Here is a 26,025-nt window from a genome sequence, read left to right as displayed (position 1 = left end):
GCATACAGTACACTGTTGCAAACACTTTCCTTCATTTGCAAGGAATTGTTTCATTTCCATTCTGCTACTGCCGGCTCTATGTTTGTATGAGCAGAGCTGGAGTATAAAGTTGGCTTGTTATATTAATATTGACCAGTGGATCCCCTAAAGATGCAGCATGTGCGCACATTGCAGAGCTGCCAGATTACAAATTGGTGGGCAATTGTTTTTTAATGGCTTTCGTATCACAATTTAGCATTAATTCTCATGCGGCACTCCCTGTCACTTGGCAGAGTGCTGCTTGATCACTCTTTTTTTTTTATACTGTTTTTATTAGGCATTTTTGTATGACAACATCAGAATATTATCGACAATGATAATGAGTAGTTCTGTTAAATAAAATGAAAGAAATAACAGGCAATGTAAATGTTCCACATACAATCCATAATAAAAGACATATAAATGGGATAAACATGAAAAAACAAAAAACAGTTAAATGGTAAATGGTGCATTTATATAGCGCCTTTATCCAAGGCGCTTTACAGAGATTGTGCATTACATTCACCCATTCATACACCGATGGCAGCGGAAACCATGCAAGGCACCAACTAGCACATCGGGAGCAATTAGGGGTTCAGTGTCTTGCTCAAGGACACTTCGAAAGTAACTCTGGGGGAGCCCGGGTTCGAACTGGCAACCTTACGGTTACCATCCAGGCACTCTACCCCTGAGCCACCGCCGCCCCGTTAAACAATGACAAGTGTGAACAGACAAACAAAACAGACAACAGGACAGACACTCTTGCTCTCAAACTTCCCCAACATGTTGTTGTAAATTAAGTGAATTACAGACATTCTTTTTTTAAATGAGAAAAAAATAAAATAAAGAAAAAACACTATTTTTTCCTTCCAATTTTCTATTGTGCTATCTATTGTGTAGGAGGGGTAGCGTGCACCTATTGAAATATTCAATGAAGGGTTGCCATGTCTGGTAGAATCTATCTTCACTCCCTCTCAATTCAAACTTAATCTTTTCCAATTGTAAGTAGTGCATGACATCTCTCATAAGTGAAGTGTGAGTCGGAACCTGTGCTTGTTTCCAATTCAACAGTATCAGTCTGTGAGCCAGTAGCGTCACATATTTTACCATGTTAAATTGGAAAGTAGACAGTTTGACCCCGGTCCCTCTGACTCCCATAACTGCTGTCAGTGGATCCGGGTCAAAAGGCCTGCCAACAATGTCTGACAGTGATTTAAATATACTTTGCCAATATGATGTTAGTTTAGTGCAATGCCAGAACATATGAGCTAGAGTGGCCGGCGACTGGCCACATCTGTCGCAGGCTGGATTCACATTTGGATACATTCTGTTGAGTTTTTCCTTTGACAAATGTAACCTGTGTAATATTTTAAACTGTATAAGACCGTGCCTGGCACATACTGAAGAACAGTGCACAAACTTTTGAGATGTAGACCATTGCTTGTCAGTGATAGATATTCCTAAGTCGTTTTCCCAAGCAGTTTTTAAATACTCCAAGGAGGCATTATTATCTAGACATGAGAGAGAATTATAAATAATAGAAACACCTCCTTTGAGCAATGGGTCAGGTAGAAATATAGATTCCTGCTTGATCACTCTTAAAGGTATATTCAGTGATTTCACTCAAAAAACCTTAGGTTTCGTTTTTGGCTGTGGGACCCAGCCTTTCGTCCAATCAGGATAGAGAGTCAAAAACGAAACCTAAGGTTTTTTGACCCCCAGGGGTTAACTGGGGACAGGGAGGAACTCCTTATATGGCCAGCACACTCTATAGTAGGGAGGATTATCACAACAAAACAAAAAAATAAGTGATATTTGAATTAAGTGAAATCACTGAATATACCTTTAATAAGAAGGTGAAAATAGTCACAGAGGAGGGTTAAGGGAAAGTGAAGATTCATTCATTCATTCAGATAGTGAGTGAGTGAGACAGAGAGAGAGAGAAAGAGAGAGAGAGAGAGACTATATTGGTTCAATATAGTCAGATAGAAATAGATAGACATAGACAACGTTAAAACTCATTCCATGCCACATGACGCCTTTGGACGCCTCCCCCTGGTGGCCAAGAATATCAGTTTTCTTATTTTTTTATTAATCCATATTTCGAAGATTCCTCTAATCTGGTGTGCAGGTGATGATATGCACATTACATGCACAATATAATTACATTTTATTTCTTTTATTTATAATGGGCTTCGGTGGCAACAAGGGCCAAAACTGGTGTCCACCAGGTGGCACTGAATGAGTTTTAACTATACCCTGGCCTATATAATTCATTGATTGGGGTTCGCCAGGGGCTTACACATTGTGAGCCTGTAGGTCTGCTATTTCCGCAGAGTGTACACACACACACACACACACACACACACACACACACACACACACACACACACACACACACACACACACACACACACACACACTCATGCAGAACTGTAGTTCAGGCACAGTACTGTATGTAACATACTGTAGATGGCCTTGCCAAGGACTGCCGTGGCTGCATGTCAGTTCCCTGGGCTATGATGGGTTGTGGAGAGGGCATAAGGGGGGGATGGGGTGGACAGGAAGCAGCTAGGGACATTTCCAGGGAGAGCAGAAGAAAGTATAAAGGAAAGATAAAGGTGGAGCACAATTCAAGGGCTTGCAGAAGGGGAGTGGGACCAGTGTATTTCATTAATGCTCAGAGGCAAGGTGATACGCATCGCTGATTGGCAAAGTGCCAGTTCATGATGGATAGCCGAGTGCGAGGAGAATAGGGGGTGCCAGGAAGGCTGAGGGAGAGGTCAGCCTGCAAGCCTCCATCCTCCACATGGAGGAACCAAAAGAGATAAGGATGAGATTGTCTTATTCCTGGAACACAAAAAAGCCCAGTGAAAATAAAGAGAGAAACGAAAGTGTGCCGACAAAACAGAACAGTATATTTTCTGTGCTCAGCATGGGGGGTGGGGCGGGGTGATTATGCTACTGCAGCCAACAGAAAACTGGGATTTTCACAGCAGAGCAAAAATGCAGGTAGTAGAGAATATCGCTGACTGTGTCATCCACTGCAGTATAGTTCTCAACACCTTTTTAATTTCAAGGATCACCCAATTTTGACATGCATATTAGGTTATTTGATACAATGGACATGTCTGGTACGCCAATCTACAGTGTAGCAAGGGCAGAGGAAGGAGAAGACGCCGGAGTAGCACCGACAATTCAAGCCTTTTATTAGGTGCTAGTACAGAAAACGTTGACTAACGTTTCAACCTACACGGTCTTCGTCAGAGTGGATTCGCTTTGTTCCACAGTGTATCAACTTTCAGAGTGTAAATGGAACCAAATGGACCGATTTGTACACTCTCAGAGTTACAGACCGCTTGGTTCCTAACTGACATTTATCTGGAGTCTCCTTCATACCACCTCAAGGACCCATGGGGGGTCCCCGTATTGAAAACCGGTGATATACGTCTGTATGCTCTTCCTCCCATGCACCACCACAGTGAAACTAAAACACATCATCATCAACAACAACAAACTAAAATGTTCATTAGGCTCGGTTTGCATCATGGAAGGTTTCTGAGGACAAGCAGTAGTAGCCTATAGGAACGTAAACCAAGCTCACTACTAGACGGCTAGTGGTTAGCTTTCACAGCGTTGGCAGTTAAATTCAATAACTCTGGAGTTTAAGTGGTCTTTTATAGGCCTTGAGAGCCCTTTTTACTGTCCTTGAGAGCTCTTTCATTTGATTGCGACGTAAAACCTCCCTGTGTGCCCGGCGTTGTACTGAGCTATATCAGCAGATGTCGGGAAAGGGTAGAAGGCTGACAGAAATGGATTGCATTCGTGGCAATTGCTGTGGCAGCCCTACATACAATGGCACGCATGTAGAAGTGCATACGCACACACAAAATGCAAACGCACACATGCACACGTCATTAGGCGAATGAAACCCATTAAATTACACAAGTTAATTTGCTGACTGCGTCTACGTTGACAGAGTCAGCAAATGTTGCAAATGAACTGGCGAAAAATCATCAACTCTGATATAACTTGAACTTATTCCGATTGCCAGATTTGGACTTGAAATATTATTGGATGAAATATGTATATAGGCAGTTATCAGAATAAACCCAAACTCTATTTTAGGTCGTTCTAACTCTAAACATTGTCTCACTATCTGACGAGATAGTGAGACAATGTTTAGATGGGTGAAGAGTCACATGAGGAGAGCTATTCAGTGTTTTAGCCGTGACGTAAGCGCCCCCCCTCGAGAGATACTTCCGGGTCCTACTTTTGTGTCGCTTTTGTGTCCCCATAGAGTGTCCCTCCGTCTGACTACTATTTTACCGCTTTCCTTACAACAACAAAGCTACTGGTCTCCCAAATCTGGCTGTGACAGGCCGTCTGCCCCACACTGAATACTATCGCCATTTGATTTCATTGTGTCAACTAAATCCTCATTAAATGCAAAGTAGATTCAACATACTCAACCCTGCACACATTCTAAATATGGCCCCGAAATATTGTAGTGAGCAAATGGACTGTTACCACCTCCAATAATAATGATAATAATAGTCTTTATATTGTCTCCACATCATATATTTTCTTTGTCATGGACACAACTTGAGTTGGAAGCATTAAGACCCATTTTAACCCTCAATGGCTTCCTTTCTGAAACATAACGTCATTGTAAAAAGATTCACACGTTTAGATATTCTATTTACAATGAGAAGCAGACGGGAGCTGGTGCCACTTGGACCCGGACGTAACGTAGGACCACAAAATGACGTCAGACTTAAATACATATTATTAAAAATAATTAATAAAAAATAAAGCTATCAAAAGAAGGTACAAAATATATAACTATATTTATATTCTTTTACATTTTAAAACTTGGGCAACCTGTAATCATGTCATGGACCACTAGTGTTTGATGGACCACTGGTTGAGAAACAGTGCTCTCTGAGGACAGAGCACAGTTGTAAAAGGTACAAGCTACTGTGTACTGTACATCCTAAAATATCAGAATGGAGTTACAGTAGGACTGGACTCATGAGACAATGTTGCTTTCTAGGGCGCCATGTCTGACCCAGAGGACACGAGCTGTCTGGGCTATAAAAGAACCAGGTTATTTACATTTTGAACATCTTCCCGTGTTCGACTTTTTGTTGCTATTTGGAACATAAATACAGGTCTGTTTTTCAGTTTTTTCCTAGACTTTCTCAAAAGATGACAGCTAACTATTTGACAACAAGGCATGATGATAGTGTGTGTGTGTGTGTGTGTGTGTGTGCAATCCATGCATATAATTTCAGAGTATTGACACATTGAAGGCAGTACATCACTGAACATACTGTGCCATACCATGGCGAAATTAAAGAAAGAGGATAGCAGCCTGAACAAGGGTTCATAGAATAAGTGTAACAGCATGTCAGCTGGCATGCAGTACAAAGTGTACTTTACATCACTTCTTACTCCATCCTCTGCTACAAAAAGTCCTTGCATGCAAATGAAATATGTTCTGTGCATGCGCGCGCACGCACACGCACACACACACACACACACACACACACACACACACACACACACACACACACACACACACACACACACACACACACACACACACACACACACACACACACACACACACACAGCGGTCCCTTCCTACTTACAAGGGGTGACAGGTAGGCAGTGGACGTCAAATGAGGTTTGTGTGAAAGTCAAGGTTAAAGCTGCATACGGAAAGCAAAGAAGAACGGCTCTGTACATAGGCAAGGCAGAACGACGTAAGATAGATGATAATGTACAGATGTGGTAGAGCAGCAGGCAGGACACACAGAGTGACAGATAGATTCGTACAGGTGCTGACAGCAGCAGTCAGAGCGACAGATAGGATCATGTATAGTGCATCTGCTCTCCGTCCGGATGTTGAGACGAAAGGTCTCTCTTAAAAGAGAGATGTTCTTTCTTTGCTGTTGCTATGGGGTCATTAAGTATTTTCCTGCGTGCCTTTTTCCCTCATTGGTGTATGGGTGACAGAGCGAGTGATTGATTACCAGCTGGTGTGTGAGTGGGATGATATGGGATCAAGGATACTCCTGATTTGTATCGTTCTCTTTGCATGCTATGCCTCCCACTCCCAGTACAGAAAATAAATATATTTATTATATAAATATCATAGCATATCTCTAGAACTATTAATTCGATTGACTTGCCGGGTGCATTCATTGCAGGGGAGTGCAGTGTCGAGTGTGACGTCGCCAAGTCGATCTTGTGAGTGATTCAGGTTCTTGAGATTCTATGGCACGCAGCCATATAATGGTTGGCAACAACGTCGCAAGCAAATTTGTTTATTCTTTTGGCCAAACAGGCATGTGTTTTCCGAACGGTCACAAGCTCTGAACGGGCAGGAACTGCAGCCAAGCAATCGGCCAGTTCTGAACAGGCACAAACTCCAATGGTCAAAGTGCGCTGACATGGGCGCTCTCTGCCACACTGCTGCGCTGACATGGGCGCTCTCTGCCACACTGCTGCGCTGACATGGGCGCTCTCTGCCACACTGCTGTGCTGACATGGACGCTCTCTGCCACACTGCTGTGCTGACATGGGCGCTCTCTGCCACACTGCTGTGCTGACATGGGCGCTCTCTGCCACACTATGCTGTGCGTAACCCAATATGTCACTCTGGAGGAAATAGACAAACACTCGGCTGAAAGACAGATATATAGTTATATTTCTGTCTCAACAAAGGAAGAATAATGTATTCCTTTTCAAATGCAAACAGAAGCTAAATACTACCCAAAAGTGACAGTGTGGGTGACCTTTGCTCGTGTCTCAAGGCCCACTCATACCTCCAGTCACTTTAGGTGATAACCTACTCACTGAGGTGGTTGGAAAACTACAATGACGTCACTGAAGCCGCGGTGATAAGAGACTCCCCTCTCACCCCAACACATCTCTCTGTGTTTACTAACCTGTGTATTATTATGTATACGGGTAAAGTTCCTTTACACATAATTACACAACACCTTGACATGAAATAAGCTCAAATAAGTACGCTGAGTACTGAGTAAGCTCAAAAGTACAATGTAGAAGCTCTAGTAGTAGCTCCAGAAATGTTAGGGCCGATTCATACTCCTATTTTACCGCTGTTTCGGCGCTGTAGTGCCGAAATGATTTCGGCTCGTCAGAAATTTTCAGTAGCACCGAAGAGCCGACTTTAGAACGGTACCCGCCCCCCCGAACCTCAAATGACGTCAAATTGTAGGCTTTACAGCGCCGAACCGACTTTTATTCGGCTCTAAAATAGGAGTATGAATCGGCCCTTACTCTGCTATTTCAGATTGATTCACATAAATTGGACCATTGTGACGCTATTGATGAGTACGGATGAGACCAACGTCAACATTCTCAAATAAACCCACCGAAAACAACCAAGATGGCTAGCTATACTTTCAGCAAATCATTAAAGGCCGCTTTGTTGAGCCAATTGGGGTGCATTGGACAGTGACACCCAATCGTCTAGGCTGGGTATGCGACTCCTTCCGTGAGGAGAAAGGAGGTGAACAGGTTCAAGCGCTGTATGAACCAGGTCTCAGGGCACTGCACTCTCACTGTATGAACCAGGTCTCAGGGCACTGTATGAACCAGGTCTCAGGGCACTGTATGAACCAGGTCTCAGGGCACTGTATGAACCAGGTCTCAGGGCACTGCACTCTCACTGTATGAACCAGGTCTCAGGGCACTGTATGAACCAGGTCTCAGGGCACTGCACTCTCACTGTATGAACCAGGTCTCAGGGCACTGTATGGACCAGGTCTCAGGGCACTGCACTCTCACTGTATGAACCAGGTCTCAGGGCACTGTATGAACCAGGTCTCAGGGCACTGTATGAACCAGGTCTCAGGGCACTGCACTCTCACTGTATGAACCAGGTCTCAGGGCACTGTATGAACCAGGTCTCAGGGCACTGTATGAACCAGGTCTCAGGGCACTGCACTCTCACTGTATGAACCAGGTCTCAGGGCACTGTATGAACCAGGTCTCAGGGCACTGTATGGACCAGGTCTCAGGGCACTGTATGAACCAGGTCTCAGGGCACTGTATGAACCAGGTCTCAGGGCACTGTATGGACCAGGTCTCAGGGCACTGTATGAACCAGGTCTCAGGGCACTGTATGGACCAGGTCTCAGGGCACTGCACTCTCACTAGCAGGGCTAAAAAGTAGAAGATCCAGTAATGCCTTTGGCTGCTGAGGTGGTAGAATCTGCAGAGCACACAGAAAAGCCCCAGGAAAATACTTTGAGTATTAAAGACTCAGGACAGGGAGGGAAACAAACTGTGAAAGGCTTAAGCCAGATCATGGGCATCGGCTCTGAATGAACGGAGGAGGAGAGAATGGAGGAGTACAATCAAAGGGGAGATTTAGGGCTGAGAAAGGAACTCAGTGCTCCCCGGAGACGGTGTTGGGTGTTTTTACTCTGCAGGGAAGGACTGTAATAGGATTAGTACAGGCAATCTGAGGTCGCAAAAGCAAATGAGTCATCATTGGAGGACCTCTGCCCAACTTCTGTCTGGCTGAATTCAGAGGAACAACTATACGCACATAGGCTATGTACAGCATAGTTGTATTTCATCCTTAGTGTACAGTACATGCTGCATGTCAACTCAGCTCTTATGAATGAATACAGTGGGGCCTGATGTTTGGGTCCAATGCCGATTCAGATTTTGGAGAGTCCGAGATTTGATATACATAACTACACACATCAACTTTTTTTAATTGCTCATTGACAACTTCTTTTGGAGAGTCCGAGATTTGATATACATAACTACACACATCAACTTTTTTTAATTGCTCATTGACAACTTCAAAATGCGTCACCTTGTGATGTGTTGTAAGCTCATAGATCTTCTATATTTTCAAAATATGGATGGAGGTTTAATGTGGTTAAGATCAGGACACATTGCATAACTGGCAATACCAATGTCACCAATGTCTATGAGACAATTCAAGGCCAACATGTATGTTGGGACAGGATTATAGGCTGATTCAGGGAGGGTACATGTGTTTTGGTCTGGATTTCTCCTTTAAATGTCATGGATGACTTAATAGAACACAAAGTACTAGATGAATTCCATTCTGAACAGAACAAAAGAGGCTATATGTATTTACAATGCACTGACCTGTGCCACTAGAGACTGTAGTTGACTTGGGGCAGGGTTAAGGTTCAGGCGAGCATTAAACAGAAATGCCTCTAGCCATCGTCTGAGGACACGCTCATTCTGCAGAGCCATGTACAATCACTTGACCGTCCAATACACATTTGAACTCACTCCGCACGCACACACACACACACACACGCACACGCACACGCACACACACACACACACACACACACACACACACACACACACACACACACACACACACTCCTCAGAAGCCCTTCACGCACCCATAAAAGCATGTAGATAATAATGGAAGACAATATCCTCTTCAAATTATTCACTCACGGTGATGGCCAAACTCTATTTGCATATGTACTATAAAATGAAGTCATCAGAGACAACTAAAACAGCGACGACACCAAAGGGAAGCACAAAGGGCATTAGTCATAACAACCTTTCATGTTCTAACACAACAAACATGATGGAAACCTTCCATCGGCCCTCTGAATAATTCACTTCAAGTTCAAATGGTTTTGTTATTCTGTATCAAACATGGCAGCTACATTTAGTTGTTCAACTTTCAAGAAGAATAAGAATAATATGAATAAGAATAAGAATAAGAATAAGAATAAGAAGGGTGGAAATGACAGTAGCGGGGGGTAATCATAGTTTACTGTCAACATGATAAAAAGAGACATCTTTAGAGCTTCGACAAATTACAGTTTTCATTTCTAGTTAGTTGCATAGACCCAGAGTACCAGATCTAAACTATGGCTACAATGAAAACCAGGAGCTCTCCAGTTCCCCTGGATCGGTGTGGAGAACCACATAGAATAGATCATGCCTGCTCTAACAGACTCCCATGATGCTCTCTCTGTCTCTGCTCCCTCCTCTGCTGCCGTCAGTCTGGTGCATCAGTTAAGCCCATAAACACTGATTAACAAGCAGCGGGCTGAAATACGCCCAGTGTTTATCAGCTAATGAACAGGCGCGCCCGGCCCATCCACACCGTGTCAACTCTGGTGCTGCACCGAGCTTCCTGTCACGATGGTTTTCCCCCCTGAGCCAGGGAAGGAACGCACGCCTTTATCTATCTGCCTCATCTAAATTGCTGTTCTACCACCACTCTGTGTGTGTGCTTCTGCATATATGTTGTGAGTACGTGTGTGCGCGTGTGTGCGTGCGTGTGTGTGTGTGTGTGTGTGTGTATAACCATAGAAACCATCTGTTCACAGGGAGTTAGAATGAGTCATAGGCCAGATCTAAACCATGGCATCTGGGGTGCGACATCTACCTGCCAAACCTCCCCATATACAGAAGCTTCCCTTTTGCCATAGAAAACATGGCAGGGTTTAAAGTACCAAGGTGATACAAATGGGTACTTTGGTAGCCCTGCCACCAAATGGTTTCTGTGCTCTAGGGATGATTGACTCAGAACTTAATAGGAGGATTGACACTAGTGTATTTACTGTATTTTGGCGCAGGAATAGGTTCACATAAATTGATCGTGTTTGTAAATATTGGAGTAAAACATACCTATTGATTCATGATGGGAAGTTCCCAATAGAATATTTTCCATCTACAAATCAAAGTCTTTACAATGTAAATATAATTAATTTATGTGTTTAAAACGGTCCTGGATTGGACATTTAACCACCACTCTACAGCACAGAGGACATACATTGTAAATAGTCATGTATCGACATGACTCCTGGCTCTATGCCAAGCAATGTAAAGCATTGGACATTATACATTTCATTTACATGACGATACATAAATATATAAATCATATGGCATTGTTTGGTTTAGTGATTGACTTTCTATCTCCCAGCTAATGAGGTTTCAGGCGCAGAGGTCTCGGCCCCGCACACTCTGTGGATTCAGCTCCCGGCTTGAACAAGCTCTGCCAATCACAGTGGATTTCACGCACACGCACACGCACACACACACACACACACACACACACACACACACACACACACACACACACACACACACACACACACACACACACACACACACACACACACACAGACAGACAATTCCCCAATCATGACACCGTTATGGATGTGTATCGATGGGCTCAACGGAGGATTGTGGTAATGTTTAATCAATGCCATATAGAGTGACCCTATGTACAGTATGTACGTGTAAGCCTGCACATGGGCCTCCAGGCTTATCTCCATCTACAGCAATGATATTTTGACCACCTCTGTCACTTTAAATTTGATAATTAAGATATATTTACATTTACAAAGTAAGCATATTGTCCCATCCCTCACTCTATTGTTACCATCTCTCCTTAGACACACACACATCGACATCGCTACTTTTTTATTTACGCTCAGAAATTCTAAATAAACAAACTAGGCATTGTTTAAGCAAGGTTCACCCCTTCACGTCACCCCTGAATCCTATTTATTCATAACATGCCTAATCTTTAGCCTTACCCTGAACTTAATCGAAGCCCTAGCCCTTACTGCATGATAGTGATGGGAGATTAATCGGCAAACACATCGGTATTGGACGATTCTAGTTGTTTTTTGATTAATCGTCATCTGTCCGATAAATACATTGTCTTTACAGATAAACAAGCCTAAAGTAACAGCTTGAACAGATCTACAAGCTCACAATATTAAATATAAGGTTATTAGGTATACGGGAAAGTTAAATCTGATTTGAACTGCAATGCAGATACCCTGTTAATTATATGCATTTTTCAGAATGGACAAAATTTGTATAATTTTTATTCATAGATCATATCGACATCGTTAACCCATTCTGACCGGGCACCCATTTTGGTGTTAGCATCATGTTGTGCTTTACCTATTGAAAATTAGCAGCTCATATCGCGCCACCGAGTGGCGCGATACGAGCTTGTAGGTCTGCTATTTTTGAAAAATCGAAGAGCGACTGACCTTTTTTAGAATCTGATCTCAGGTCAGAATGGGTTAATCAGACCAGTGTGTGTCCAGTGGAAACCTCGTATGAATCTGATCTCAGGTCAGAATGGGTTAATATCAGTTATCGGCCATAACAGCAACTCATTATATCGGATATCGATATCGGCACATCCCTGCATGTCGTATTTGACATGTGTGGTTCTCACAAACCCAGCAAACACATCAAGTACAGACACACCTAACCCATTGATTAGTGGCGCTCTTAAAGAGCCACGACAGGAAGAGAGCTTAACCTCTGGGGACCATCTCTAACCTACTTTATAGCAGCCTTGCCGTTGTTCCCTATACACTCGGCTCTGCTTTCCCAATGATTTCTCCTGGCCACACTATTCACAGTGATGGAGCCCACTGTGTACGCTCGCTGGCTGATCAATGGGGAAAACAAGCAACTAGGCCCAGACAACATAGCATCGAGGTTTCAGGGCTGCAACTCATCCGTCTTGTTGTTGGAGCACAGTGCTCTGAGACAGGCCGGGGGTCCCAAAATGACACCCATCTACTGTGTATATGCATGAAAACACAAGAATGAACACTCACAGGCAACAGCTAATGAGAGAGTATGTGTACATGCACACAAACAAATTATGCTCCCTTGCTCCAGCAGACACACTTGTTCAAAGAATAAAACAGTGGAAGGATACAGAACACAAATACACCTCGTTTGAGAGTGATAGAGAGAGATGGAGAGTAGACAGAAGCAGAGACATACAGAGATCAACTGTACTGCTGAGCGTAGTGTTGAAGGTCAAGTGGCCGACGCATGAGTTCAAACAGATCAGAGTGAAAAGGTCACACGCATCCAGAGCTCAAAATAAACCTTACAACTTCCTTGCACGCATGTACGCACGCACGCACACATGCGCGCGCACGCACACCAAATCAAAGTGTCTTGATGTTGGACTTCTCCATGCATGATCAGTGTGTTTTGTTGGTGTGTTGTTGATGTGTCCGTGTGGTGATGAAGCTGATGAAGGCAGCGTTATACTTCATGTATTACCTTTCTACTACTCACTTTTCTGTGCTCGGATTTAAATTACTGCTTTTACAATATTATCTAATTTGACAGATTTCTTGACCATTAGTCAACTAAGAATTTCTTTAGTAAACGTCAGTCCTATAGTGTGTGTGTGTGTGTGTGTGTGTGTGTGTGTGTGTGTGTGTGTGTGTGTGTGTGTGTGTGTGCGCGCGCGCACGAGACATATGCGTGTTTTGATTGTGCATTTTCATAAATTAAGACTCTGTGCTGCTGTGAATTCATCTAATCTTTCTCTGCTTACATTAATTAGAGAGAGACTCCATCTTTTCCAAACTGCCAGCCCAGTGTAGCAATTGATTCCAACACTGCCCTGCACGCATGTGTGCACGCGTGCACACACACACACACACACACACACACCATACATTCATTGATTAACATCGCTCCATCATGAGAGAGGGAAGGCTTTAGAAGAAAGCATTGCATGCTTTCATTTCTGGCCCCTCACATCTTTTCAGGGTTAGTAACTGACAAGTTTCCACCCACACACAGATTTTACCCCCCCTCCTCCAATGGGAAAGGAAAATCTGGGTTCAAATTGTGATTTCAAAGAAGGGGAAATGCATGAGATGTCTCATGATGACATAACAGGGGTTGCTGACGTGTACAACATGAGATGTCTCATGATGACATAACGGGGGATGCTGACGTGTACAACAGCGTCAACTGTAACCGGGAGAAAAGGAGTAAGCATTACTTATGTAGGTCACATTAAAAACACATGGAGTTATGGCGTACTGAGCCAGCGAAACCAGGCAGCCAGCCAACCAATCCGACAGACAGCCAGTGGTGTTCAAAGCACAGTTCTAAGCTGCACGGAGACAGAGAAAGGGTGCAAAAAAAGCTCTGCTCATACGGAGATAATTGGATCTACAAGCCCAGATGAGAGTCCCGCAAGAACAGTGAGGAAAATAGCATGTTGTTCTGGTAAACACTGGCTATACAATAAGGCTCTGTTTCAAGCAGAGTTTGTAAACGTATTTCCTAGGATGAATTTGTATGCTTTCTGAATATACCTTGTTTCTTGCAGTGAGCTGGTGATGATGGCTATATATATATGTATCAGTTGCTTTGAAACTAGAAATGGCTTAAGATTAGCCATTAGCGTGCACATGCAGTGCACACGCATGCATGCTTAACCCATTCTGACCGGGCACCCATTTTGGTGTCGGCATCATGTCGTGCTTTACCTATTGAAAAATAGCAGATCTACAAGCTCATATCGCGCCACCGAGTGGCGCGATACGAGCTTGTAGGTCTGCTATTTTTGAATAATCGAAGAACGACTGACATTTTTAGAATCTGATCTCAGGTCAGAATGGGTTAATCAGACCAGTGTGTGTCCAGTGGAAACCTCGTATGAATCTGATCTGAGGTCAGAATGGGTTAAAGTATGTGGGTGTCCTCCTGATAGGTCAGAGGCTCAGCACACCCTCCTATACCCAGCCACCACTACACCACTGAGTGCACCTACATGTCTTAAGACTGTGTGTGTGTGTGTGTATATTTCCTTAGGGGATTTGGGTTGTTATTTGACAGAATCTGACCTAGAAAGACTAGAGAGTGGTTGACATGTCACAGGTTACACACTAGATCAGTGTGGTGTGAGTGTGTGCTCTGAACATTATGGTGGTTGACCCACCAGGACATGGCTGGGAGCAGGACAATGTGAACGTTTAAATAACATGGTTGAAAACATCATAACAAAGAGATAATGAACGCTATAAATAAGTGGTAGTGGTTTCAAATGATTTAAATGATGACCTGAATGTATTTGATACAGTATATATTTTTTGGACTCTCAAATATGGGAATAAATAATAATGCTTAGAGTGGCAAAATATATTTCTGAAATATTTATTTTCATATATTATAATTTATTTTGAAATATATATGTGCTTTTCTATTGTTCATATTTACTTATCTTCTTCTATGTCTTACAGAATAGGACATACTGTCACATTTGCATGAGACGGCTCAAAATGGAGGACTGGGTGAAGGAAATGTTTGGGAAGGGCTGTTTATGCAAAAATGTACTCGAGAGGGGAATTCATAGACACGGTAATAAAACATGCAGCAGATGGTGGTGATGATGGGTACTTGCGGCGCAGTCATAACACACTATAGCTACCATACAGTGTTAATGTTTTCAAAGACGGTCCATCTTGAGCAGAAATGGAGGGCAGTAAATGATTTTAACACATTAAAACCGGGAAAGCATCTGTGTCATCTGTGTTGAATGCACAGGACCACAATGGAAACCTTATCCTTTTATCATTGTAAACCGCACCTGTGTACACATTCCAAACTGTTAATAAAGTATTCAATCAATCAATCAATCAATCAAAATCATTTTTGACTTTTGCGTTTGCTAATACAAAAAAACAGATATACAAGCCCACAGCATGTCACTTCATGCCACGCTGCAAGCTTGTACAACTACATCTGCAAATTTGGAATGTTTTTGGCAAATCTTGAACATTACAGTACAAAAGTACTGATTTACAAGGCATTTTTAGAATTGGTTTCAGGTTTTAAAGAAGTTAAACATCTATTTTTAAACGTTCAACAACACAGGGATAACCAACCCGTTCTCACTCCCAAGGCATGCAGCTCTGTCAGTAGCCCTGAAACGTCAAATTTAACCTGAGAGTCAAGTTTTGACACCTTGGTGACGTTGCATGTTGACAAAACCTAAACCTATCCCTAATCCTAACCTCACCTCACTAACCCTTACCTCAGAAACTATGCAAAGAGAGAGAGAAACTAATGCCGTACCCATGGTGAGATTCAATCACAGGAAGTTGGGATTACTGACCAAGCATTGGTACCAGGTAAGCCACTGAGGCAGTTGGGTGAACCCTCGTTTTTCTTTTTTTTACTTTAATTTTTATACCACGATTTTGTAACCCAGTTTTCTTTTCACCCAGTGCCAATTATCTAATGTAATCCTGGGCGCTACACTTCCTCTGCCAACCTGGGGGGGCAGCGGACTGACCTCATGCCTCCTTCTATGCATGAGGAGTCCAAGCTGCTTCTTTTCACCTGACAGAGGGGAATTTCCCCGGCCGGACGTAGCGCGTGGAAGGGACACGTTATTCCGACCAGTTCCTTTCCCCTCCATCAGGCGCCCCGGCTGGCCAGGGGGAGGTAGTTTTAGAGACCAGGATTACGGTTTTTGTGAGGGTATCTACCCTAGGGGACACGGGGAGAACTTGCACACTCCACACAGAAAGGCCCTATCGCCAACCCCCGCCTCGGGTATGGGCACTGATGACGCGGAGGAGGGAACACGCCGCCAGTGCCCACAGCGTCACCAGCGGGAATCGAACCCAGGACCTTCTAGCTGTGAGGCGACAGCACTACCAACTGTGCCACCGTTTTTAACCCTCGTTTTGAGGAGGATATGAAGCTCCAATGCGTGCCTTGCCTTTTAGTTAGGCAGCATTAGGGAGTATAAATGACAGAGCGGCAATAACTGACGCCTATGTGTGAGAAGAAGGTGTTATAACAGACTGCAGGTGTACTCACGGTGGACTGGTACTCCAGTCCTGCAGGGGTCGCTCTGTGCGCTGTCAGCAGAGTGGGAGCTGGACACGCTGGAGCTCCTGACGAAGCCGAAGGCAGCCAGGCGCCCCGGGGGAAGACGGCTGGAGGTGAAGCCTGGAGGGCGAAGGCCTGACTGGCTGGCTTTGGGGAGCAGGGTCCTGGAGGCCTGACACTGAGCTGGAGCCGGGACTGGAGCTGAAGGTATGGATGCAGGGGTGAAACTCTGCTCCTCTGTTGACAGAACACACGAGAAACATTGTTTATTTGTGATTATCTGGCGTCATGTTATTGTTATTGTTTGTCTATTTGGTGTTTGGTATTATGTATGTTATTTTTTAAGAAGAAAGGCAAGAGCAAGTATAGTTGAAGTAATAGTTAATGATGGTGTGCAGTAGGAGCAATTATTTACATTTTGGTGCATATTATTTTTGGTTAATTTGTAGATATGTCTAGACACTTTGGCCTTTGATTAACATGGACAGGGTGTGCATATAGACAAATCTGCAGAACAGCAACCATAGCTGCGGTGTCAAGCGGAGCCGTTTGAATACAGCGACACTGCAGCCATGATTGCCTGCAGGGCAGCGCTCTGAGAGAGGTGCCCTGTAGCCAGGTGTATAGGCAATCAATGCCGAGGTGTCAATCTGCGCTTAAGGTGACACCTCAGCTATGGCTGCGCCCAGGGCTCCCCTACATGGCTTTGTCTATATAGGAAGCACAGGCCACACAGGTGCTTTAATTAGTGTGGGCAGTGTTGGCACAGAGTGATGGGGGAGCACACTGCTCCTACCATACAGTGCTTTCTGTGTGACAGAGAAACCAGAAAGAGGAACAGAGTGAAGAAAAGCCAATTTTGTAGCATCTCAGGTTGTTTATCAGGACAAATCCGGACAAGCCTCAGCCTTCCTGAGGTCAAAAATTCGTCCAACAGAATGTACAGTATATGAACCAGACAGACAGATATCAAGAATGCAGACGATGGTAAAGGAGACAAAAGGGCAGTTCCCTGAGCACCCACTCGTCTGGTAATGAGCTGCATTGGTATTTGGTTTTGTGTGAGTCACCGGCTTGCTGTGCTACCATGTGCTGAATGGTGGGTCACTGTGTTGTGTGGTGCTGAAAGGACAGCTCCCCAGTGATAGGAGGTACACTAGGGCTGACAGAATAATAGCATCTATTTCATGCGTGGCTGGAAAGTTTCAACACCACAAATATATAGCCTAGACCTTTTGTGTGTTCTGTGTGCGAATATGCGCGATTGCGCATGTGCTTTCTTGAACCCCGCAAACTCGTTACACACGCAGGGGCTTCAGTACGCGCAGAATACTAATTTCCCCATGAATCATTTAACATCCTTGATTAAGTTCTGTTGGGCTGCAGGAGAAACTCTCTGCGTGACTGTTCCAACTACATCAACGCATCCTTAACGACAACTGCACAGGAGACGATTACTTTCTCCTGCTTCTGACACATTTTGGCTCAGTATGTGGTGCCAAGTTTTGGGATTCAGCGACACGGTTGTGCCATGAAATATGACACGTGCACTTTATGTTATAAGGCTGTATAGGTTTCAGTCGCAGCCAGGTGACATTTTTGGCAGGCATTACTCGTTGTCTGTGTCAAGAATTCTTCTGAAAATGTAGTGCCTATAATGTAGTGCCTTGAACTGGAACTCGTTGAAGCACGCCGAGAACTTGGTCCAGCAAGGCCAAAGGAGACAAGAATAAAACATTGTTTCCTGTATGGATTGTACTTTATATCAACCAAGCAGTGAATCAGCAGGGGTGCTGTCATATCCTTAAAAGATTAGAAGAAAGCAAAGAGAGAGAGAGAGAGAGAGAGAGAGAGAGAGAGGTCCTTTATTGAGGAAAAGAGAACATCCTTTTGATGTTTTGTAGGATTTGTGGATGAGGACTTAAGAGGAAAAAGCGATGAAGCAAACGAGAAGAAGAAGAAAGAGAACATGAGACAGGGTATTGAGGGAAAACACAGAGAGAGAGCGAGAGGGAGGTGAGAGAGAGAGAAAAGGAAGAGTAATCATGGCTTTGTTAAGTGACACCAACACAACAGAATAGTAAGCAAAATAAACTTTCCCTCTAAGCACTCAGCAAAACTGTTGAAATGTGCAGTCACGAACACACACACGCGCATGCACACACACGTGCGCGGCGGTCAGTGAACAAATCCACAGGCCTCATGTCGGGGGGCCCCCACTCCCCTCCTCCTCCCAATCTTTGGCTGTGGAAGCCCTCAGCACAGGGCCTTGATCCCAAGCAGGGGAAGAGCATTATGTCCTGGTGGCCAGAGAGATAAGGTAGACAGACCTCCTTTCCTCTCCATTTGGCACAGCTGTGTGCTTCAATGCTCACTGCACAGTAAACACAACACCCAAACTGGGCGGAAAAAGGCGAATCAGAAGCATTCCACTCCTTGAAGATCGACAGGTCAGGCATGGCCGTGGACACGTGTGTGTGTGTGTGTGTGTGTGTGTGTGTGTGTGTGTGTGTGTGTGAGTGTGTGTGTGTGTGTGTGTGCAATCTGTGCGAATAATTTCAGACTATTGACACATTGAAGGCAGTACATCACTGAACATACTGTGCCATACCATGGCGAGATTAAAGAAAGATGAAAGCAGCCTGAACAAGGGTGTATTTGGTTGCGTCTATTTATATCCTTGCATTCTGACAGAAACCCTGTATCTCTGTAAAGAAAAAATTAAAGTAAAAGTGAATGTGGTACAGTCCGTCTGTAGATTTTATAAATATTGAACTAATGAAAAATATGAATAAGAGCTTGTGACTAAATAATGACTATACATCCATTGGATACTTTTTTTGTAAGGGTTCTGAAAATGTAATAGTTTTGGACATACACATGTCCACCCGACAGCCACGATATAGTAGGAGTCAGAGACATGTAAGGAGCTAGAGAGTAGATATAGTAGGAGTCAGAGACATGTATAGAAGGAGCTAGAGAGTAGATATAGTAGGAGTCAGAGACATGTATAGAAGGAGCTAGAGAGTAGATATAGTAGGAGTCAGAGACATGTATAGAAGGAGCTAGAGAGTAGATATAGTAGGAGTCAGAGACATGTATAGAAGGAGCTAGAGAGTAGATATAGTAGGAGTCAGAGACATGTATAGAAGGAGCTAGAGAGTAGATATAGTAAGAGTCAGAGACATGTATAGAAGGAGCTAGGGAGAGTGACAGAGTGGGGGAAAGGTGAGGAGGGGGAGGGTACGGTCAACGATGCTACCCTGAAACACACCCATCCACCATCAAAGCCCATCCCAAGAGGTCCTGTCCACATCCCCCCCCCCCCACCCCACCCCCCACCCCCTTCTCTCTCTCCCCCCCTGCCTCCCACCTTTTCCTCCCTCCATCTCTCTACCTCGGTGCCGGGGGGCCGCATTGATTAAATTGCAGCCCGCTCTTCTTGAGTGAGCGGGTCAGAATCATTAAAGATAAATGTCCTCGCTCCGGTCTCTCCCTCCTCCTCCATTCATCCCCTCTGAGAGACCATGCAGAGAGAGGTGGGCCTGACGACCATCCAATCAGGGGGCCAGATGTCACAGACCCACGCTCCCGGTAATTGAAAACACTCATTATTCATATAAGCATTAGAATATACGCTGCAGAGAAAATAATGTATAAAGAAGGGGAATGTGACATTGCTGTACTGTACTGTTTTTCTATACCGCCTCCCTCCGTTTCAGGTACAGATGTTGGAAAAGCATCAGCATTAGCAAGTAAAAAGATCAACTTTTATATCAAACCTTGTACCAACCAACCAACCAACCAACCAATCTTCTCTGAAATGTAGTCTTATTACATGAAGAACATGATATGCATGCTTAAGAATATAAAAATGTTAATGTACACGGCAAACTTGCAACCTCTGAGATGCATTATAAAAATCGGGGCCAGAACTGTCAATAGCGCCTCTGAGACATTTACGCTAATGAGCAGGAAAAAACAACCCACTTTAATTAGAAGCCAAGGTGACTTGAGACAGCCTACATTGATCTCCGCTATATAGGGCGTTAAATTGAATGTTATTCAATTTCGCCACTTTAATGCACCACGCTCCCCGCAGAGGCACTCAAGCAAAATGGCTGAATTAACGACAGTGTAAGCTGGGAGGAGATGGGTACACAATTTATGGAAGCCATGGGTGGTTTCATGATGAATGTACTGTAGCACTAGCAGGTTAAAGGAGAATCTAGCTATTTGAGGATGCTTTTCCTTATTGTAGGCGCACAGTTAATGCCTAGTTTAATTTTACAATTGAATACAAAAGGTAAATTTTTTCTATGTCTCCCCTTTGTTCTCAGCTGTATTATTAGTTATTGGTTTGCTATCAAAAAGATGACCAAACATAATTTCACCGTAACACTGATAATGGCCATATGCTAAAACAACCATCTTAAAATGTCTGGACTGTGTACTGTATGTTCTGGTGACCTCGAGAAAAAAACTTTTCATTATTCGTTTTCTGACACTCACTGGCAAAGTTGAGTGACAAAGTTAATTTAATGTTGTTAAAAGTCATTTAATGCAATCAAATAGGACTTTTCTGTTTGGTTGTATGGCCTGCCAAGGCCAGAAAGTAGTTTTTTTTCCCACTCAGTAGGCATTCCTGCATGCATAACTTCCGGGTATGATGATGATGATGTCACGCACATATACCCTCTAATCTATACACACAACCACATTAATATAATAAAGGCGCGTACGTACGCACACACACACGCGCTCACCAAGCATACAAGCATGCTTGTTTGGTATTTACATAACATCAGCACACATCTGCATGAGTCAGATGAGTCAGATCTCCCCAGGTGTTGCTTAAGAGTATCCACAACCCCCCACATGCACAAACCCTGCTGATCCATGCTTCAATGAAGTGCTCTGCTGCATACTGGTGATGACTGTGCGTGTTGTTCATGGTGTGAGTGTGTGTATGTGTATGTGTGTGTGCGTGTGTGCGCGTACGTGCATGCGTGCGTACGTACAGTACGTGCGCATGTGTGTGGGGGGCCCCCATGGTGCAGGCCGGAACAGGGAGGCAGAAAGACGTAGCCAGCAGGGGGATACTGGCATTACTTAGGCGTTAATTGTTTTGCACTTCAAAGTCTGCAGTTCCCCCCAGAGGGCTGTGCGTCACTAAGACCCCATACCCCAGAGGGCTGTGCATCACTAAGACCCCATACATATGCATTCATTGGGATTATGATAGGCCTGCTGGTAAACAACACTATAGGCTGATCAGTTATGTGCATATGAATGTGTGTGTGTGCGTGTGTGCGTTGGCGCATCGCATGTTGTCTCGGCTAGAGAAACGAGAAGAACAGCAGAGGAGGAGAAGGAGGGAGGAGGAGCGGAGAGACTGCGTGCGTGCGTGCGTGTGTGTGGGTGCGTGTGTGCGTGCGTGCGTGTGTGTGTGCATGAGAGAGAGACGAACAGACACAGGGAGAGAGAGAGAGAGAGAGAGAGACAGAATGTGTGTGTGTGTGTGTGTGTGTAATAATCAAACCTACTAATTAATTGTCTTGTTTTAGTCTTACTTGTTTATAAATCCAGAGTAGACTCAAATTAGTATTGCCACCACCACAGAATGAGAGCAGCAGCTGTCATAGTGACATAATTGTTTGTAGTTTTTCATACGTTATCATATCATATCATATCATACCGTGCAGATAAAGCATGCATGGAAGTGATTAGTGACATAATTGCCTTGCAGCGGTGTGCACAATGACACACAACTCCTCGCTTCAGTCTTCCACTGGCTGTAATGCAATTCTGACTGTATGCGTGGGAGTGAATTTGTGCATGCGTGTGCATGCGTGTGCATGTGTGTGCATGTGTGTGTGTCAAAGTTGGGAGACGATGAGATGATGCGAGTTATGACCCCCTCCTCCGCAAAGAGCACCAAGATCATTTAAAAGATATCCTTTGTCACATCACTGTCTCTGTCTGTTCCTTTATTTGTTATAATGCTACCCAACTATGCTTCTCACTTTCAGTGCTTTATCTTTTAGTGCCTTCTCTGTGCCCACGTCTTTCTCTGTCTGTCTCCCAAAGTCCCCACCCAGTGTGTTCCACAATTGTACTGTATGCGGTGTTGAGCTGGGAGCCTGGGAGGGTGCAGGGATGGTATATTGTCACTTGACATTTGCAGCCAATCATAACACACTAATATACATTAACATACATATTTGCTGAGCATTTAGCAGCTTATGAAAGGCTACTAGTTTAGTCTTGTCAGTCGCTAGTACTACGCCGCATCAAGGGTTTTATTGGGTAGGCCCTGCCCTTGATCGTGGGGGATTATTTTGCGTGATACCCCTGGTTCCAGCTGTTGATTCTGGTCGCCTGGACTACAGCCAGTGACTATAACATGACGGGGGAAATAATCCATTCCTGACCGGATCAGAAACGCAAAAATTGTATTGATCCCATGCTAGTTGTACTGTAGTAAACACTAAATAAGTTAAACAGACATAAGAAGCAAATCATAATCGTCAGTTTCTTTCTGTCTCTTAAGACAGGGGTTCTCAACGTTTTTTGACTGGGGACCCCCGGAAATGCTTTGGCCATGTCATAATCATTTTCAGGTGGATTGAAAACTTTCAGCCAATCAGGAGAGAGTGCCCATTTATTAGCTTCATTTTTAATGTGTCATCACTTCCAATTTCACCTGTTTAATCTGTATCCTGTCTGAGTTCTCTATCCTGATTGGAAACAATTAGTATCTCGACTTGAAAATGCATTTTCTTCCTAATAAAGAGCTGGAGAGACATGGATAATACGTCTCCTGCATAGACTGTAAAAAATATGGACAAAGCGTTCTCCGGGTCTAACATGAACGTAAAATGAGGCCTGTCAGTCCTTGTATTGTAAGTCGCCATCTTTCTAGATCCGTTTTAGCCCAGCTGGCCATTGGCTGGCCCAGACAACGAGGCGGGACTTCCCCCCTTCTTCTCCGTTGGTTTTTATTTTGACTCGAGTGGGAGGGGAATCCCGATCATAGACTGTAACGGTAGCCACGCCCCTCAGAACATGCGCGACTTTATGGTCATTTTTTAAATAAATGGGACCATAAGTTTCCAAAAAGAATATTATGACATTAGAAATGAGACTTTAAACTAGTGACTGGAAGCAGAAAGTATTCATGGCCACGTTTATTAAGGTAATACAGTCTAGGATGAAGTTGGGCCCAAATACATGGACTTCTATGGGGCTATGGGTTTTTCTGGGTCCAATGACAGCGCCACAACAGGCCATTATATGAACTTTCAGGAAATGCCGAAAAACACTCTATAGCAACAATGAGCACTATATTTTAACCAAAGGAAATCACTTACCCTACCTTTAAGTAGTCTCAGGATGCAGCTCCACAAAACAAGTAGTAGGCAGGAAATGTTTCAATGTACAACTATGCAGCCGGCGGCCATGCAGTGCTCATGGAACACCCTCCCTGCCACAGTGCTTCCTGAAGCTTCCACATAGATCGTCCAAAACTTAATTTCAGACGCATGCATTTTAATGAGCTGCCTTCATCTCTGGCCAATTTGAAGAGGACAACAGTCCCTGCACGGCTGCTTGCTACTGCAAACATGAAGAAGAAAGACAGGCAGCCCTCTAATGTGCACCCCTGAAATAAAATCTGAAATGAAACTTTTTGCTAAATTTAGAGTAGCCAATTATTTCCCCCCAATTTATTCGCCATGCAAATTCCTGAATTCCCCACAGTCTTGTCACAACTTTTTTTCCCATCTGCCAGTGAGTAGTTTCATAGCAACCCGTGCAGTTCAACATCCCCGCTGACAGGCCTAACCTGTAGGAAGGAGTAAGCCAGGGATTCTGTTTTCTGCACCCGTTCTTACCTGTGTTATCTGGACCTCTCTGATTGGCCGCAGGGCTGACAGCTTGTACAGGTTGGCTGAACATGAGGGTTGACCTCTGACCCTGCCCCGGGCCCCTGCCCTTGGTCGAGCCCGCTGTCGTCCTGGTAACGGCTCCCAAGCCCAGTCGAAGCCCTCGGCCAGTGCGAAGCAGGCTGCCGCCGCCGCCACCCGCCTGGGCGGCCACTTTGTGACGCAGAGGGTCCTCGGCAGTGATACCACCATAGCTGGCCATTCTGCCCATCTATAATTCAAAAATAATGACAGTTGATATGATATTAGAACTGCAAACATTTAACCAATTAAACCCTATATACTTAATTGACTGGAGTCCCGTAGGGCCGGGCCTAATCTACAGTATACTACTATAGGCTTCCATCCTGTATTCGCTCCATAAAGATCTTCTTGAAATTAGAAATCTACGAGCTCGCACAAGTGTGATGTTATGACAAACTGCAAGGTTCTAGATTGCAATTTTCACCGAATGTAATGTATATCCCAAAATAGGGATGCTATAAGTTGCACAGGTCTCTCACTAGTATATTTTCGACCATGATGTTCATTATTTTATGAGGTAAAAGTCCTGTCTAACGCCAGGGCTCCACTGGGCGCGTCTGCGGCGCGTCTGCGTCGCGTCTCCGTCAGCGTCGGGAATGTGCCCTTTTAATCAATGGAGGGTAGCTCCACTGCCCGCGTTGCGTCGCGTCTCCGTCACCATAAAATTGAACCGGTTCGTTTTTTGACGCACGCACGCGTGACGCAACGCGCCCAGTGGAGCCCTGGCGTGACATAAATGTTTATTAGCTTTATCTTTATTTACAGTGTCCAATATTCAATAAATTGTTGCAAATATATTTCATAAACTGTTACAGTATATACTTAAGCGGACGTAGAATATGCACATCGACAGGCTGGGTCCTGGACTAAAGAAACTTCAGTAGATATTGGATGGAGCTCACACACCACAGGTACACGCTAGGCTAAAGTATTATTGCTACAGTGATCATTCTTTATTTGCTAGCTCCCTATACAAGTCTAGAAATGTTATGAATGTATACTGCATGAGACTGCTTTGTGATGCCTTATATTTGAGGCTATATCCAATACAGATGAATCAGCTTGCAAGCCTGACTGAACATGAAAACATGAAACATGAAACCAGATTAAAAAATATATATTTTATAATTTTATTAGAATGGCTCTCTTTTTCATAAGGGAGAAGATAATAATAAAAAAGGGTGCCTGATAAAATAAAACATGGATCAAATTCAATCTGACAGCTTGAGAGAATTCTAATCAAAAAAGGGAGCACTTGATCCAAGGAGTTGCTGCTTCTTGTGGATCAAGAAGTAGTATTTTGAAATACCACTTGCGGGGGGTGTGAACTTTGACATACTTCATG

General features: G+C 44.0%; 1 protein-coding gene across 1 annotated transcript in view; it reads right to left on the bottom strand.

Annotated features, from left to right (window-relative positions):
• The window catches only part of mtus2a (microtubule associated tumor suppressor candidate 2a), a gene marked incomplete at both ends in the record, with an annotated part of 62,455 nt that overhangs the window by 31,291 nt on the left and 5,139 nt on the right, over window positions 1-26,025 (bottom strand). Inside the window, 2 exons of the mRNA XM_083791843.1 lie at window positions 16,699-16,947; window positions 24,606-24,867. Of these exons, the coding sequence (XP_083647969.1) occupies window positions 16,699-16,947; window positions 24,606-24,867 (511 nt within the window). The remainder of the gene's footprint in view (window positions 1-16,698; window positions 16,948-24,605; window positions 24,868-26,025) is intronic.

Source organism: Protomyctophum parallelum (assembly GCF_964188405.1).
Source record: "Protomyctophum parallelum genome assembly, chromosome: 1".
In the NCBI taxonomy this organism is placed as follows: domain Eukaryota; kingdom Metazoa; phylum Chordata; class Actinopteri; order Myctophiformes; family Myctophidae; genus Protomyctophum; species Protomyctophum parallelum.
Note: the sequence above shows the minus strand (reverse complement) of the source record. Positions and strands in the feature narration are given on the sequence as shown.